The following is a 17,254-nucleotide window of genomic DNA, read 5'->3' on the forward strand; positions in this document are numbered from 1 at the left end:
ATTCCTGCCCCCCTTTCCCCTGGGGGCTCCTTCTGCTGATTCACTTCCATTCACACTATCTGGTGCTGGGAAAGGGGGAGGGAGGAGAACAAGAGGAGAAAGAACCATCGAAACACTGTGGAGAAGAATATTTAGATAATATATAGAGAGTGGAACAGAAAAAGGGGAAGATGCAAGGCAGGAGGGGACCAGCCACTGGTGTAGGAGAATAACGTTCAGAAGCAGGTTAGAAAAAACTGGGTATAGAAGGAGCAGAAGGAAATGGGATGTTTTGTCTGGACGCGAGACAGAAAGGATTATGCACAGAAGCTTAATGGCAGGCGATTTAAAGGGGGGGAGAAAGGGCTCGCTGTGGCGAGAGTGCGTGTGGGGCAAAGAGCTACTGGGATGGTCTGGATTCTTAGAATACTAGTGGGGGAAGTGCGGCGCTGAAAAAAAAATCTACGAATAAAACGGGACGACAGGCCCAGTGGGAGCAAGTCCGGGGGACCCAGAATGGCACGGCTGTGCAGGTGGATGAGCCGGGGAGGAGAAATTAATGCTCTCCCCCCCGCATGTCTGGAGAGCTTGAGAGCAGGGACCGCGCAGAAGGCACCGAGCCCACGACTCGCAGCCCAGTGGCTGGAAGGGAAAGCAGAAGGCTCCCTTGTCTACCCGTCTCTCCCTCTCCCCCCCGCACCTCGCCCTCCCCTCGCCGGCCGAGTGACTCACCGACTTGCAGGACGTTGTCGACGCAGCCGCTGTCGAGCAGAGCGATCCCCCTGCGGAAAGGCAAGCGGTTCTCATCGGCCGCAGCGTCTGCTGCCCTGCTGCCTCCAGCTGCGGCGCCGTTGTTGGTGGTGCTGTTGCTGTTGCTGGCCGCGACGGCCGAGGCGGTGCCAGCGGCGGTGCTCGTGGACCCAACGGCGCTAGATCCCCCGCCGGGAGCACCGGCGGCCATCAAGGTGTTGCTGGTGGTACCGTCTTCGGCTGCGGTGCAGGTGTTGGAGGAGTACATGCAGATCTCATTCTCGCTGCGGGGGAAGGACCAGTAGACCATGCGGCGCTGGACAGGCTCTTTTTTGCAGTATTCGCTCCATAAGACGCACACAGTTTCCCCCATGCTTTTTTTTGGGGGGGGGGAGTGCATCTTATGGAGCAAAAAATACGGTAGTTAATCACCTTGATCTGGAAATCATAACAACAGGCTGGCAATGGTATTTTGGGAAAACCATTTTAAATGGTCCACATCTAGCGTTTCAGCAGAAAGTTTAAGTCCTATTAAATAGTATGTAGTTGTTGTTTTATTTTTCCTTCCAACACTTCATGGAATACATTCAGGAATAAGATGCATTTCTTGTTCATTGAGGATTGGAGGTGTTCTTTTTTAGTAGGTGTTTGGCAAATATAGTTCTATTGGGAGTCCTGTTGATCTTATGTATCTGCAATGTGGTGTAGCTGTCAGAACATCATTCAGATTTCATCAGTGGTTAAGAAGTAAACATTTTCTGAGTGATTCAGATACATCTGCCTTTCTGATTAGCTAGTAAAAGACTCCATTGTTGCATGGTCAGTCTGAATGTGTGTGTTGTTGCTATGGGCAGCTTGCTGGGCTTGTTACTAACAGACAGTTGAGCTTCTAACACAGAAGGAAATATTGTCCCTGCATTCACAAGTTTGAAAGACTCTCTGTATTGCTGTCATTTATGTATTACTACATTTCTATTTTTTAATATTATTATTATTGTCTCTGCAGGAAATAAACATGATGATGGGACACAGAGTGATTCAGAAAATGCTGGAGCAAACAAGCATTACAGTAAGCGATCAGTGCTCGAAGAACAGTTAAGGCATCATTATACGGAACAAAAAAAGCTGCATGCAAAAATCCAGGAGACAGGCAAACACTTAGACCAACCTGCTTTAAGTCAGACTGCTTTTATGATTGAGTTTTTTGACGAAGGCCATCCCCGGAAGAGGCGCTCTCATTCCTTTTCTCAAAATGTGGGAGTTTTGTGCCCTGAATTGTCTTCTCCGTCACCTCATACAAAAACTGAAAAAGTGAGACATGCAGCGGGTGACTCTAAAGGGAATCAGTTACCTTTGCAGCTTGGCTCTACCCAACAAAGATCAGTACATGCAAAACTTTTAAAGCAAAAATCAGAAGAACCTTCTGCTGCATTGCCTTTCTTACAGACTGCATTGTTAAGAAGTTCTGGAAGTCTTGGACATAGACCAAGTCCAAGCGAGGATATGGAGAAAAAGTTAAAAAGCCAGCTAGCGGCAGTAACTATTGTAAAGGATGATGATGACCAAAGTGATAAAGGTACTTACACTATTGAGCTGGAAAATCCCAATACTGAGGAAGTAGAAGCTCGCAAGATGATTGATAAGGTAAGCAGCTTAAATATATTGAGACACATACTTGTGGTGTCTTTGAGAAGACCCTAGTAAGTATAATTATTTGAATAATAATTTAGAAGGGCAATGATGGTATTGCTGAAAATGTACCATTCATAAAGTTACTAAACCATCACTAATCAAAATGTTTTCTCGTGTATTGTTAGTATTCATTAAATATGACCATAATCTTTTTAAAGCAAAATTTTAAACTTTGAAAAGTTTGAAGAACACAAGCTTGTGTAAACTATACAGTAATATATTGATGACACTTTCTTTTAACTAGATATTTTGGAGCACTAATCTTATCCATATTGATTGAAATGTAGCAGACCGTAGGGTTGCCAGGTCCTCCCTGGCCACCAGCAGGGGGTAGAGCTTGTGGAGGACAGGGACCTCAGTGGGTACAATGACATAGAGTCCACCATCCAAAGGGAATTGATCTCTGTTGTGTGGAGATGAGCTGTAATTCTGGGGGGTCCCCAGGTCCCACCTGGAAGCGGGCAGCCCTATCAAGACTAGTATTGCATAAGAATAAATACATATTCAACTACAGAATACAATGAGAGTCAGCACTGTACCTTTCTCCCTCTCTCTCATTAAAAGAAAATCCTTAATTTGAACAGGTGCAACCATTTTAATCAAGTTTGGCATGCCAAATAGTTAGAAAAGTTGAAAAGAACACTATTAAAGCTATTTAAAACATTATGAAATGTTATATGAAAAAAATTAATGCTCTTTATTGTAAACTGCATACTGCCACTCCTTCCCTCTCCTGGTGTTTCATAGCAAAGCATAGCTTGCTGTTATTATATCCAGGCTGACACCTGCTCTCACTAGCATTGATGTAACAGCAAGTTATGGTTTGCTATGAAAAAAAGGAATTGAATTGTGCAGGGGGTGAGGCGGGACCGTGTGACTGAGGCTTGCTTATATGTTGCCAAGTCATGGTTTGATGTTGCATATGTATCAAACCAGGGATTTTAAGTGGAGACAAGTCTGTGTTTTATTAAATTTAGATTTCATTTCAGACAAGGTTATTTTAAGGGAGACTTAATATAATGTCTTATGAATGTGTATTGTTTTAGTTAATAGTTGTATTCAGCAGCGCTACTCAGCTATTGACAGAAGGTGCATTCCATGCCAGATCGACAAATGGGGATCGCATCATAGTTACGGAATTTTGTGAAGTCAATTCATTTATACATGTTGAAATGGATGTACAGCCATTTTTTAAAAGATGTTCTATCACTGAGGAACACAGCCCACACCCCTTCAAACATTTATTCCAAGTCACATTTCCCATAAGGTGTGGCAATTGTTTTTGCTATAGAATGAGATGTACTTTACCTACAACTGTCATTAAGGCCTCATTTTGAAGCACAAAATCTTTCAGAAATGTGGTGAACCAAAAATGAATAGAAATGCAGCAGTTACTGAAGGCCATACGTTTACAGGAAATTTTGGGAGATTTCTGTGCCTATTTTTTGTGTACAAGTAGATTCAATAATCAATTTGTCATGTCAATTCACTTCCTAGTCATCAGGAGACCTGTTTATTACACTGTGATATTTCCAGTTCCATCCACACATTGCATTACTATATTTTCATGCACACATGTGAAAGAGCAATATAAAATACTAAATTTGTGGAATTACTGTAATGCAAACAATTAGATGGCATACAAAAATCACACCATCATATATACAATTAGCAATGAACAAATAAATCAGAAGATTCCTAGTGGAAGGTGTCCCAGTTATGCTAGATATCCCTCTCTCAGGCTGGTCCAGAAAGTCAGAACCCACCCTTGATTGTGTTATGAGCATATAGTGTCCTCAGAGAGAAAGTTGGGGGGGGAGTGAAGAAGATGTATGTTCTCCCTGAGCAGTGCTTCAGTGAAGGGATGAAAATTAGGAAGATTAGAAGCTTAGAGACAAGGCACAAGGCACATTGCCTTGTCCAGAAGTCTTAATGTGATTGAAGAAATTCTAAAGCAGCTCAGAAGGGGGCCTGAGTAGAATGAGTGGGTCTCTGTCCAGGGTTTTCAGTTAGTAGAGGAGCAGTCCTTGAGGATTAGACTGAGCCTACTTCCTCCCTTGCTAGGATGCTATTTTTATCCTGTGTTTCCCATGGGCATTTACTATTGGGGCCAAATCCAAATGGTGGCTCTTTTGGAATCTTAGCAGAATTCTTCCTCTGGTTGGGGGAAGTCAGACTCTGGCTGTAGTTGGTTGGTTTGGCTTTTTGTAAATCTCCAGAAGATGGCCAAAAAATAGTAATAAAGAAGGGGAAGAAATGAAGGGTACTAGGCGAGGCTGTAGGAAAAGGTAGGATGATTGAATCTCCTGGGTGTGATAACTGTGTTACCTGAGTGGCAAGCCTGTTTAACAAAGGCTATGAGACAGCTAATAGCCCTGCTTGCCATATGTTTTTAGAAAGTGGGTGGGGCCAGCGGGGGGCCCTGTCCCACAGGGCTTCTAAATGGCCATGGGAAATTGAATTGGCTGTGCAGATTTTTTAAAAATGTGTTAGCAGCAGCTGCCACCACAGCACACGGATCTTCATTGCATGACTGAAGATAAGCTGTGTATATGCAAGAAAATATTTTTTAAACAATATGTTCAATTTAAAAGGCATCCTGTTAATCAAAACTTCTGCCTGAAATGTTGAAGAGTTACTATTAAATTTATGCATAATCTTACTCCCTGTCATTTTGTGGGGTCATACTTTTGGTTGGCTTCACCTCCTCTGGCAGCCATTTTTTGGTTGTGCACACCACCCTGTATCAGAATTTCAGAATGCCTGCAGGCTCAAAAATGTTGGAGAACCCTGAAATGAATAGTAAACACTTCGTGACTAGTATGGACATTGTAAAACAAAGTTCTGTCATATCATTTTACAGCAAAATTTAATTTTCTGTATGGTAGCTCTATGTAAGGAACACCTTGTTTTGAATGGAAACCTTTGCCTCTTTACATTTTGTCTTTGAGGCATATATCCAAATACAAGTTAAACATGTTTGGTGTCAGTTGCTCATGGTATGCATATGTTTCAGATGATATATTTCTTTGTACCTATTAGGAAGGGATCAGGTCACAACTTTTATGTACAGCTTTGGGCGGAGGCAGATCTACTGTGAAACTAATGAAGCTTAAGCTTCAGGGCCCCCAATCCCAGGGGGCCCCTGGAGCAACTTTTTTTTAATGAGTGAATTTTTCAACAAATGGAGTTTTAAAAGTGTTTGTTATTAAAATAAGGCTATTTTAGTGACAGAATCATAAGCCAATGGGTTATACTGACCTTAGAATGGAGCATGCTCAGTGTTGTAGCTTCCCCTAAAGTGGGCTGGTTGTTCCCAGCAGCCTAGCAGCTCAGCCTGGCCCAGGAAGAATCAACAGTACCATAAGGGTGGGGAACGGCCTGCACAGATCTTGTTGTTTCAAGGCCTGCTTTGGATTATTGCAGGTAAATTATTATTATTTAGAACTGTTGCAATACATGTTTTTAGTATTCTGTTTGTTAATGCTACTGAGAAGTTTGGCCTGGCCCAGGAAGAAGCTGCACCAAAAGGAGAAGGAAAGGCCTGCACAGATCTTGTTGTTTCAAGGCCTGCTTTGGATTACTGCATCTGTTGCATTGCCTCTTTTATGTTTGTGTGTAAGTGTGTTATTCATAAATACATGTAGCTGCAGTAGAACTAATAACAATAACAACTTTATGGCTGTAATTGTAGAGATCAAGACCCCAAGAGGAATAGCAATGAGTTCAAGAAAATATTAAGTGAATACCAAAAACACAAACTCAAGGAGAAACGATCTGATGAAATTTCTAAATGTCAAAAATTATCAAAGTATTTTACAATGTCAAGTCAAACTTTGTCAACACCTACAGCTGAAACAAGCCAAGCAAGCACCAGTGAAGCCAGTGATGGTGCACAAACCATAGGAGCTCTTTCTAGCAATCATCAACCCACTGTTGACACTTTTGATATAGATGACAATCACAGTGGTCAACATGAAAGTACCATGGAACAAGAAGAGTTTTCAGTTCCCTTCCTAATAATCCCCAGCATAGCGTTGGCCTTTTTTATTGCAGTTGCACACTGTCTTGACATTTTCATTGAGTTATCAGCTACGACTCCAAGAACTCTCTCTTGGTCAGTCTCCACCAGTTCGGACCCCATTCAATGTGTATTTATGGTTAGGATTTTTGGCTCCAATGTGCATCACTTTGCACTTGGCCACATTGAACCCCATTTGCTATGTTGACGCCCACTCGCCCATCCTTGACAGATCCCTTTGGAGTGCCTCACAATCCTACCTGGTTCTCACCACCCTGAACAACTTCGTGTCATCTGCAAATTTAGCCACTTCACTGCTTACTCCCAACTCCAAATCATTAATAAACAAGTTAAAAAGCATCGGACCAAGTACTGAACCCTGTCGTACCCCACTGCTTCCCACCCTCCACTGAGAAAATTTCCCATTTATACTCACTCTCTGTTTCCTATTAATTAGCCAGTTTTTGATCCACATGAGGACTTGTCCTTTTATCCCGTGACTATTCAGCTTACTTAGGAGCCTTTGATGAGGAACTTTATCAAAAGCTTTCTGGATGTCAAGGTAAACAAGGTAGTTGTTGGACACTCCCAACCAGCAACAGCAGGGTAGAATAAATATCAAATCTCATGCAGGGTGAAATGAGATAGTGGAACAAATTAACTGGAAGAGGTGGGATATGCAAACTATTAGAGAGTTAGGAATCCAGAGTCCCTACTAAGCCACAGGAAAGGGATTAGAAAGGGATTGCCTGCTCTGCCCTACTGGATATAAGCATGTAGATGGCTTATTTGAGTAGCCCCTACACCCAAACATGTAGCATGGAGAGGCCAGAATCATGTCAACTCTTACAGCTTGCCTGGCTGATTTCTATATCTGTTGAATGTTTGACATTTAGGCTGATGTGATGCCCACACACAAACATCTTGGTGGGCTCAAAGGAGGGACTGATGAACTAGCCTCATATTTAATGTGTATTTTATAGGTGGCTCAAAAGTACTGGGGAACATTTCACCTCTTGCAATAAGCACATCTTTCTCATTTCAGTGTACATTTTTTCCGCACTTTAAATTAGTTTTTATTTGTGATACAATGCAAGCAGTCTTGATGTAGACAACTTTGTTGCTGCTAGCCTCCTTTTCTTACTGTTTCATGTATTTGGGTGTAATACTTTTTAAAGAGACAACATACCGTAACTCTGATTTATAGACAAACACCATTTTCTATTTTGATATTTATTCTTGTTCTGTTAATCCTTTATGTATATTAATAGTTCAGTTGTTGCTCTTCAGGAAACGTTTCAGCCAAGCTAGTTGCATGTCAGTGGCCATTGTTAGCCCCCTAAATTAAATTACTAGGCTAGTGGTAATGTAGCAATACACAAAAGTGCTCTTTGGCTGAAAGGATCTAATAAGCAGAAAGGGACCATTGTATCTGGCCTGACACTTTTAAGACTTTCTGTTAGGGTTTGTTTTTCAGAATATGATGCTAAAAATATTAAATGCAGGGCATCAAACAGTTTTGTAATGCTTTTCTTGTGGGCGCTTAGATATATTACTGTATCATGCAACTCAGGGCTTAACTGCATGATACACTGTTAAAAAGTCCATCCTGGGGGACTGTAGAACATTCATGCACTGGGAGTTCCTGGGTAAAACTTGAAATTCCCAGGGGCACAGGAGCTTGATTAAGCCTGGAGCCTTACACTTAGATCCTGCCTAGATTTCCCCAGGTGGGGATGGGCTCCTTCTCACTGATCCTCCCCTCCCAATTCTAGTTCCTTCTCAAATTGTTCCTGGGATCCTCATTCTCCAGGAGCAGCATTTCAGGGGGCATTTTGGCTACGGTTTCCAGGTCCCTTTTACCCGCCAATGGAGGGACGGGGGGACATTCCAGGAGTGGGAAGTGACATCACCTCCCATTCCCCCAGAACAGTGTCATCACACACAACTTGCCTGCCTCCAGGGACCCAGAAGTGATGTTGGCACATTGGAGGCAACACTCTGGATTTTGGGCAAAACTTTATGGTAAAATTGGCATCAAACCCGGGCAAATTGCAACCCTATTTTTGGCTGTTGCAGCAGGAGGGAAATTGATTAAAATCATCCCTCCCCCTTGCACACATAGAAATGTAGATAGGATCCAACCCATAATGAGTGGGAAGAATGGACTTAAGCCTCCTCCATACTATTTTCTTGACCTTAAATAGCTCCAGGGACCAATATAGCATACCACTACATATGTAACCCCCAGCAGGACAAATAGCTCCCTGGGGCCATTTTAGATCAGGAAAACTTTATGTGGGAAGGTTTAAGGTCTCTCCTCTGCACACCACAGTCCTGATCCAAACTAGGCTCTTTTGCACTTGGTAATCAGGATGTACCCCGGAATTTTCAATACATGTCTACTTGACAGTACCCACAGTGGACCTAGGAATAATGGTATTGTGTAGTTGTCCTCATATTATTGCTGTTCTTGCTGCATTCTCTCACACTGCACCGAATCTCACTGCACAGAATTACTTCACTTTCAAAGGCAGACTTGGGGAAGGCAGAAGGGGCTGGAAGAGCTGGTGGGGTGATATTTCTTTTACAGCCCTTGGGATCTTGCCTGAAATTCAAAATAGTTCAGTAATTCTAGGCACATTTTTGAAGCTTTGTGATCAACACAGTCTCTGTCCTGTTCTGGATTGAGATCTGTACTGTTTGTTGCAGACAGTTTATGGGCTTTATACAGTCACCTGCTGGTTATGTGAAATTCAAACGGACCTGAAGAAATCTGTCTGAGTCCTACAATCTGTCTTTCTTTTTCTTTTTTTTTAAACTGCTCCAAAGGGCGGAATTTTATTAAGTTTTTCCATCACAATACAGTACAAACTTAACAAACAAACATTAACACAGACATACAAAACATTGACATTGATGGGGGTAATAAATCTTCATAGTTGTTATCAGTGTTCCCTCTAAGCTGAGTTAGTGTGAGCTAGCTTACAGTTTTTTAGCCTCTGGCTCACACATTTTTGTCTTAGCTCAGCAAGGATGGCTCCAGAGCCAACTAATTTATGCAGTGGCCAAATCACTCGCTCACAAATTTAATGCCAGTAGCTCATAAAGTAGAATTTTCACTCACAAGACTCCACAGCTTAGGGAGCATTGGTTGTTATAATTCTTCTACCTAAATACAAACATTGTTTTCTGCAATTACATTCTGTGAGTAAATGTCATTAAATTTCTACCTTATTGGGTTATATTAACTTTGTTTTCTTGTACCTTTGTCTTTTGTTTATTTCTGCCTACATATAGTTATTGTACCAGCTATAAAATCGTGACCAAGTGTTCCCTAACTGCAGTGCTCCTGCACAGCCCGGGGGACACGACGGGGGGCTCTCCTGGTGTCCCCTGAGCCGCAGCGCTTTCAGTGCAGGGAGCTAGGGGTGGGGCTTGCCGCCGCCACCATTAGCACGGGCTCCTGGGCTGCCGGAGCAGCGCTCTGGCCCCAAAAGACCCCTGGTAATCCCCTATAATACAGATCTCCTGGAAATCCTGTTGGGTGATCAAGTTTTGCAACTTTTTGTAAAAATTTTCTTGATTTTGATTTGGAGCATAAATGTTCACAATTAGCATCCTTTTCATTTGCCATTGCACTGCAACCATTAATATTCTTCCACCCTTTGAAGCGTAATTTTTTTTTCTGGTTGAAGATGAGCTTTTACAAGTGTAGCGACCCCTCTTTTCTTTTTCTTCTTATCTAATGCAGTGAAGACTTTGCCAAAACCTTTTACTTGTAAATATTTTTCATCCTCTTTTTTAATGTGTGTCTCTTGGAGACATGTAACATCCACATTTTGCTTTCTAAGTTGGTGAAATATTCACCTTCTTTTCTGTGGCCCATTTAAACCATTCATATTTACCGAAATAATTTTTATTTTGTCTCTGTGCATGTGCATCTTTGTTTTGGTTCTGTTTCTCCTGTTTTTCTCTTGTATGTTGTCTTGTGTTTACTGGGGATTTCCTTGTCGTTCCAGTTCTTTTTGGTTTCTGTGGTTTTCCATTGAGTGCCGCCACTCCTTGTACACTTTCTTCTTCCTCTTCTTCTTCCTCTTCTCCCTCTTCTCCCTCTTCCCTTTCCTTCTTATTCTACTAGCAGGTCATCTCCATAAGTTGTTAGAAAGTCTTCAGCCTTAAAAATCGATGTTATTCTATATTTTTTACCTTTGAAGGTAAATTGATTAAAATCATCCCTCCCCCTTGCACACATAGAAATGTAGATAGGATCCAACCCATAATGAGGGTTGGAGCCATCTGTAGGTTATGTTGTTTTTCCTCAACAATGTTGTCAAATTGATATATTCTTTTCTCTTCTCTCTGACTCTCCAAGGAATTTCTTTTAAGACATTGATTTCTGTCTCCTCCATCATCAATGGTGATGCATTCACTTCTCTCAGTATCTTGTCTCTGACAGCCCTCTTATGGAAGCGAATTTGCACCTCTCTTGGTAATTGAAATCTCCTTGGATAGGCTGAATTCATTCTGAACGCAACATCAATTTCTTGAGTAATCTTGTCCACGTCTTCCATGTTCATATGTTCAGCTAGTAATTTCGCCATTTTGTTGGAGAGGTCTTCGTTCTTTTCCTGAGGTACATTTTGGAATCTTAGTACAAAAGCAGCCCTTTCAACCTGAAGTCTTGTAATATCTTGTTCCAAAGTAGATTGTCTCGTATCTGTATCTCAAATCTTGGTTTCCATTTCTCTTGTTTTGGCTTCTATTTTTTCTGTTGTAGTGCTCAGTTCAGTAATTTTATGAGTATTATCTGTTATTTGTTTCTGAAGTGCTTGCATGCTTGTGGAGAACTTTTCAGTTATTTCTTTCATCACATTTTTAATGGGATCTACCGCTTCTGTAGTAGAATTTCAGATTTCCTCCATGGTGACTTTAGTTGGTTCCACCGCATCGCTGATTGAACTTACAATAATCGCCTTGACCAATGCTTGCATTTCTTTTTGTGCGGGAGCTGAGAATTTAGAAATGGTAGAGCTAAAGACTCCTGGTGAGGAAGCTGGTGAAGGAGCTGGTGTTTTAACTGTCTTAATTTGACTTGCTTGACCTGCCATCTTGTAGACAGGGCTGCATTGGTTAAATCTGTAAGGTTAATTCAATTTTGGCAAAATTTCCAAAAAATTTCTTCCCCTTTAACTCCAATGCTTTTTTTTTCCTCTTAAAGGTTGTTTAGGAACACCAGTAATCCCTGACTAACTGCCCAGATTTTGTTTTTAATGGCTAGGTTGGTTGTTAGGGTTTTCTCCAGTACAGTGTTTTGGTACCATAAACCACAAATATGTGTTTCAACCAGCCAGTTTCAATTCACAGTCCAAGTATCGGGGGGGGGGGGCACTTTTTAAGGCAGTTGGTTGGTGTTCCACAATTAATGAGATTACAGCTTTCTCCCCTGGAATTCCTTTATAATAATGGTCCCCTTTGCTTTATTTCAGTCTATTTTATTTTATTTTGTTTTTCTGAGACCCCAAAAAATGTGTAAAGGATTTCCCAATATTCCAGACCCTGCCCCAGCTGGGGTAAAAATGGGGAACGTTGCAAAGAGATCTCTACAGTCTCTACAGTCCATAAATATATAAAGTTAGCCATCAACATGTGAAATGATCAATTACTTAGGTTAGTTCCTTTTAAAGAATCGCCCTATATTGAAAAGTGAAAGTAAAGCTGTCTCCGTCTATCTCTTTTCGTTGGCCACTTATACCGGGGGGGGAACTCCCACCTAAGCTTCTAAAATTTTCAGGGCTAAGGTTTTGACAGTTCACTCTCTGTAAGCCCCCAAAATAAGATTTTTTTACTCACAGCTGTTCCAAGTGCTTGTCCGGTGGTGTTTCTAACCCCCCCCAGTGCAGGAGCGGCGGCTTCGCCCATAGAGATGGGCTCCTCTTTGGATCGAGCGTTGGAGGCGATCCCTGGTTCTCCCCGTGAGTAGCCATGGCACAGGGGACCAGATCAAGCCTCTAGAGGCTCACTACCCCCTTCCCTGGGGGAGTGAGGGGTCTCCGATAGATCGTGATAAGGGGAATAGTTGGAAATTGCCCCCCCCAAGAGAAATGCAGTCTGGATATGGGGCGCACTTGTTGACAAATAAAGCCAAGAAGTCCAGAGGGGATAGCACATGAAACCTTTCATGAACTATGCTAACTAAAACAAATTGTATCTGTTAATATACTTAAAGAACTTTATTTCTGTTAATATTTTAGAGGCAATGCATATTGAAAAATTCACAAATTTGTAACAATACCATATTACTGAATTGATATAGATATATATAGACATGTATATGTGTTTTGAATTAAAATATTTAGTATGCATCCCAGGTATTTTGTTTCACTATATTCAACTCCATGTGTAAAATGTTCAAGTCCTTTATGAAACAAAAATTGTTTTGCTGTGTGCTTTCCCTTCAAAATTGTAGAAAATCAGTGAAGGTACACAGATAAGTATGCATTGAATATGGTGATGGATTAACCAAGATGGATTTATTGAAAGGGGCATTCCAAAAATAAGGAGTACCTGAATAGCCCAGATCAGTTTGAGCTTGTTAGAACTTGGAAGCTAAGTGAGGTTGGCCATGGTTAGTACTTGGATGGGAGACCACCAAGGAAAACCTGAGTTGCTAAGCAGAAGAAGCAGAAGAAGGCAATATCAAGCCACCTGTGCTCATCACTTGCCTTGAAAAACCCATGAGAGTTTGCTATAGGTCCGTTGAGACTTGAGGGCACTTAATTAAAAAGATGGGTGGCAGGGGATATATGTAATGGAGTTATGCTTATTTGCTCTAGTTGTAAGAGTTTAATATGTGGGGCTAATATGGGAAAGAGGGAACTTACTGGGACCCAGTTCCTTCGCCTGCCTTAAATTCAGCTGTCATGTGAGTTGGTTTACTGCCCCCTTTTTGCAAATCACCAATGATTCCACATTTTCCCTGAATACTAGCCCCTTCACGGTGAGCTGTTTTTAATGTAAATGTAAAGTACCTATACAGAATTATGTATTAGCTGTAAAAATGGTATGTGAAATACCTCAACTACTTTTAACTTTACAGTTAGACTTTTCTCATAGTCAGATGAACAACATTAGGAATAAGTCAGTAATTCATTTCCTTACCTTCAAACTGATATGTACCACTTGTTCAATGTTCCCTCTAAGCTGTGGAGTCTTGTGAGCAAAAATTCTATTTTGTGAGCTGCTGGCACTAAAGTTGTGAGTGAGCAATTTGGCTGCTGCCTAAATTAGTTTGCTCTGGAGCCTTCCTTCCTGAGCTCAGACAAAAATGTGTGAGCCGGAGGCTAAAGAACTGTGAGCTAGCTCACACTAACTCAGCTTAGAGGGAACACTGCTTGTGGTCACAAATTCTTTCTATTTGTGAAGCAAAGAGCTTGCAAAATTTACATGGCATGAGTTATTAAAACTTTTAAATGATGAGATTATTGAACCGGTAGTGAATACCACCCATACATTCAGGTTTAATAATATCAGGAAGGTTTTCAGTTAATGTTTGTGATGATTTTGTTTTATTTTCAGGTTTTTGGAGTGGATGAAAGCCAGGATTATAATAGGCCTGTTACCAACGAAAGCCAGAAAGATTTAGTAAAAGATTGGGCTATATATTCTGCTACAATAGTGCTGGAAGAAAAAAGACCACTGAGTACCACTGGATTTCTTGACACAGAGGTAGCATTCAATTTTTGGAGTCATCATATTTTTTCTTCCAATAAGGGAGAAAACCTTAATATAGTCAGTATTAAGTAGGTAGCAAGCTTTGTTTAGAAAACATTAACTAACTTCTGTATTAATCTTTTCTATCTCTGGTTTCTTTTTTAGAGAACTATTATCTTAGTAATGGAAAAATGGGCAGTTTTCACTTTTTTATTGCTCTGGTTGCGTGCACCGCATAGCATGCATATCAGTGCAATGTTGCATGTGTGTATTCTTATAATACACAAGAAATGAAGATGGAATTTATTATCCAACTAAGGAAAATTTATATATGGCAGATTTTGCACATCATTTGCCAGAGTTTACATGGGAGTTAGTCGACTACACATCTAAAATTCATGAGTGTTAAAATAAAACTTGCAGAATCTGAGCTTAAACAAAAGGGAGTTAATCTTTCCATATGGAAAGATATAATTGACTTCTGCAAAGGCACTGCCATCCTTTGCCTTGGAATCGGTATGGGTAGACACAAGATTCATACTATAACTTTGTGTGAAATAAACCTCTGTGTCAAGTTTGGTAAACATTAGTAATGTTCTATGGCTTGATGAGTACTCAAATGTCTTAGTAATGGTTATGTTTCAAAAAATCTAGAAGTGCTTCACTACTTAATTAGACTGCTGATCTTCTGTTTCTCTTCCTTTAACACTTACTTTGTCCTCTGAAGTTCAATATAATCGTTATCCACTCTTCCTGTACTCAAATTAAGCTATGTGTTCTGTTCCCTTATTATTCAGTGTCGTATTATATAGATATTATCCCAACAATAACAATTTTTGGCTTTCTTACATATTATCATATGAATCTGGTTCGTTATCAGATTTTTTTGCAACAAAGAAGTTTTCCAGTTCTCCTGTCTTTAGCAGTACTCTATATCACCTGAAAAGCTGCCCTAATTCTTAGCAATAGCATGGGATGAATCCCAAGGAGGAATATCATGGAACTCCTACATATATCCTTACATGAGCAAAAGACGGTTTATGTCATCATGGCTACACAGTATCTGCTCTGTTCCACCATTCTAAGATTTCCTGTTAAATAATGCAGTTGCACTCTGGGTGGCAGACTTGCATCAACTTGAATCAAGTTGTTCGTCCGATTGAAAGGTTATACTTGTTAGCTAAGAGCTTTGGAAGAAGGCGTCTGAATTCAAGAATACCCAGCAGTTGATTTTATTGTACATGGATACAGAATTGAGACCTGTATGATAAAGAGTCATCGAAACGAACGGTAACTCGAGAAGTTCGTCTTGTCCGTTCATCTTGATGTCATCATCCTTTGTTTGATGGTGCCTTGCTGTTAAGAACAAAGATTAAACATCATGAAGCTCATCAGTATTATAGCTTAATCATTGTCTATTATTCTTATAATTGTGTGCACTTCAGTATTCAACAGCCTGTACAGTTCCATTCTATCCTTTGTTCTCTCCCCCCCACACACACATACACTATTTTAAGAAGAGTTGTAACAATGCAGGATTTTTAAACTTCAGCTGTACTTTTAACTTACTTTTGCTTAGTTTTTGGAAATGACTGCTATTTTATAAACCTCAAATTACTTTTCTCCATTCTAAATTTTCTCTTCATGCTTGCCTCTTCGATTCCTGCTTTTAGATTCTTCCTTTTGGTTTTATTGCTCTGATTTTTAGACTATGTAAAATGCCATTTCTTTTATCTGTTTATTTGACGTCTAGTCTGCTTTTCTCACAGGGACTCAAGGCAGATTACAATTTTTTTAAAGCAATTCAGTAAAACCTGGATTTTATTAGAATTTTTTTGCTTATGCCAGTCAGGGACAGATTGAGCTAATGAAATGCCCCCTGAGCATGCTGTTTGGAGCAGTCTCTGAGAGGCTGCTTTATTTACTGGCCAGTGTAGCGATGTTTGCAGGCTTACTCACTGGCCACCGTGGTTCAGACTTGGCCAGTATTTATTTATTGATTGATTGATTTTATTGATTTTTATCCCGCCTATCCAGCCTAGGCTGGCTCAGGGCTGCTCACAACAGAATAAAAGCTCTCATAATACATAAAACACAATTCATTACACTAATACAGTTCCTAATAAGATAATACAGCAATATAAAAACAGCATTAAAGTCAAACATAGTGTTAAAGTGCTAGCAAATTCCAATTTTTGCTTTAACTCTATTGGTCTGCTTCAGTTAGGGGAAACTAGGATGGGCGGTAGTCTCAGGGACCAATGGCTCAAGGCTTCCACCATGGTTATCAGTTGTTGTTATTGATTGGTGGTGGTGGTGGCTCCAAAGACCTGGCAGAAGAGCTCTGTTTTGCAGGCCCTGCGGAACTGTAAAAGAGCATCGGGGACAACACCACCCCTTGCAGCACTCCACATTCTAGTGGGTGCCTTCGGGACAGCTGATTCCCCAGCGCCACTCTTTGTCCCTGCCCTGGAGAAAGGAAAGAAGCCACTGTAAGGCTAGTCCCTGGATTCCAATGTCGGTGAGGCGGTGGATCAGTAGCTGATGGTCAACCGTGATGACAGGTTCAGCCAGAGCCTCTTCCCACACTTCAGCCAGCTGAGTCCTTGCCAAATGGCACCAGCCAATAGCAGTATGGGAAGGGGGGCAGTAGGTTGAGTTTATGCCCATGGTGACTACCAATGATTGTGATTTTTTATTTTTAGTAACTGTCTTAGGCATTTTTAACTGAGAGGGTAGAATAAAATATATTCTCTTGTTTATGCATACATGATTACCACAGAACTTCCTATATGAAAGTGTCCGAGGCCTTATGCTTGCCATGATCCCATGAAGTGATTTGGAATTTATATAGCAGTTATATATACACAGCCACAGTTGTGATCTGCATGGTTTCGGGGTTGATTTAAAATCCTTATTTCTGTGAGAAAAACAAGAAGTGTGCTGATTGAAAAGTAGTTCAGTTACAGTAGTGTGACAGGATGCTCAGTGGTTTGAGAGAGAAGCACTATGACCTGTGTACTCTTTAATTATGCATACCTCTGCTCAGTTCTCTGTTCTACATGTGGCAATCACCCAAGGTCTATATCTGGAGACATG

General features: G+C 40.9%; 1 protein-coding gene across 2 annotated transcripts in view; it reads left to right on the plus strand.

Moving 5' to 3' along the window:
• CEP170 (centrosomal protein 170kDa) overlaps positions 1-17,254 on the plus strand; it is a 113,059-nt gene that overhangs the window by 45,769 nt on the left and 50,036 nt on the right. For both annotated transcript variants that reach the window (XM_015424568.1, XM_015424569.1), the window contains exons 8-9: positions 1,736-2,373; positions 14,021-14,170. In XM_015424568.1, coding sequence (XP_015280054.1) covers positions 1,736-2,373; positions 14,021-14,170 — 788 coding nt within the window. The remainder of the gene's footprint in view (positions 1-1,735; positions 2,374-14,020; positions 14,171-17,254) is intronic.

The sequence above is a fragment of the Gekko japonicus genome, unplaced genomic scaffold (assembly GCF_001447785.1).
Source record: "Gekko japonicus isolate JY-2015 unplaced genomic scaffold, Gekko_japonicus_V1.1 scaffold392, whole genome shotgun sequence".
In the NCBI taxonomy this organism is placed as follows: Eukaryota; Metazoa; Chordata; class Lepidosauria; order Squamata; family Gekkonidae; genus Gekko; species Gekko japonicus.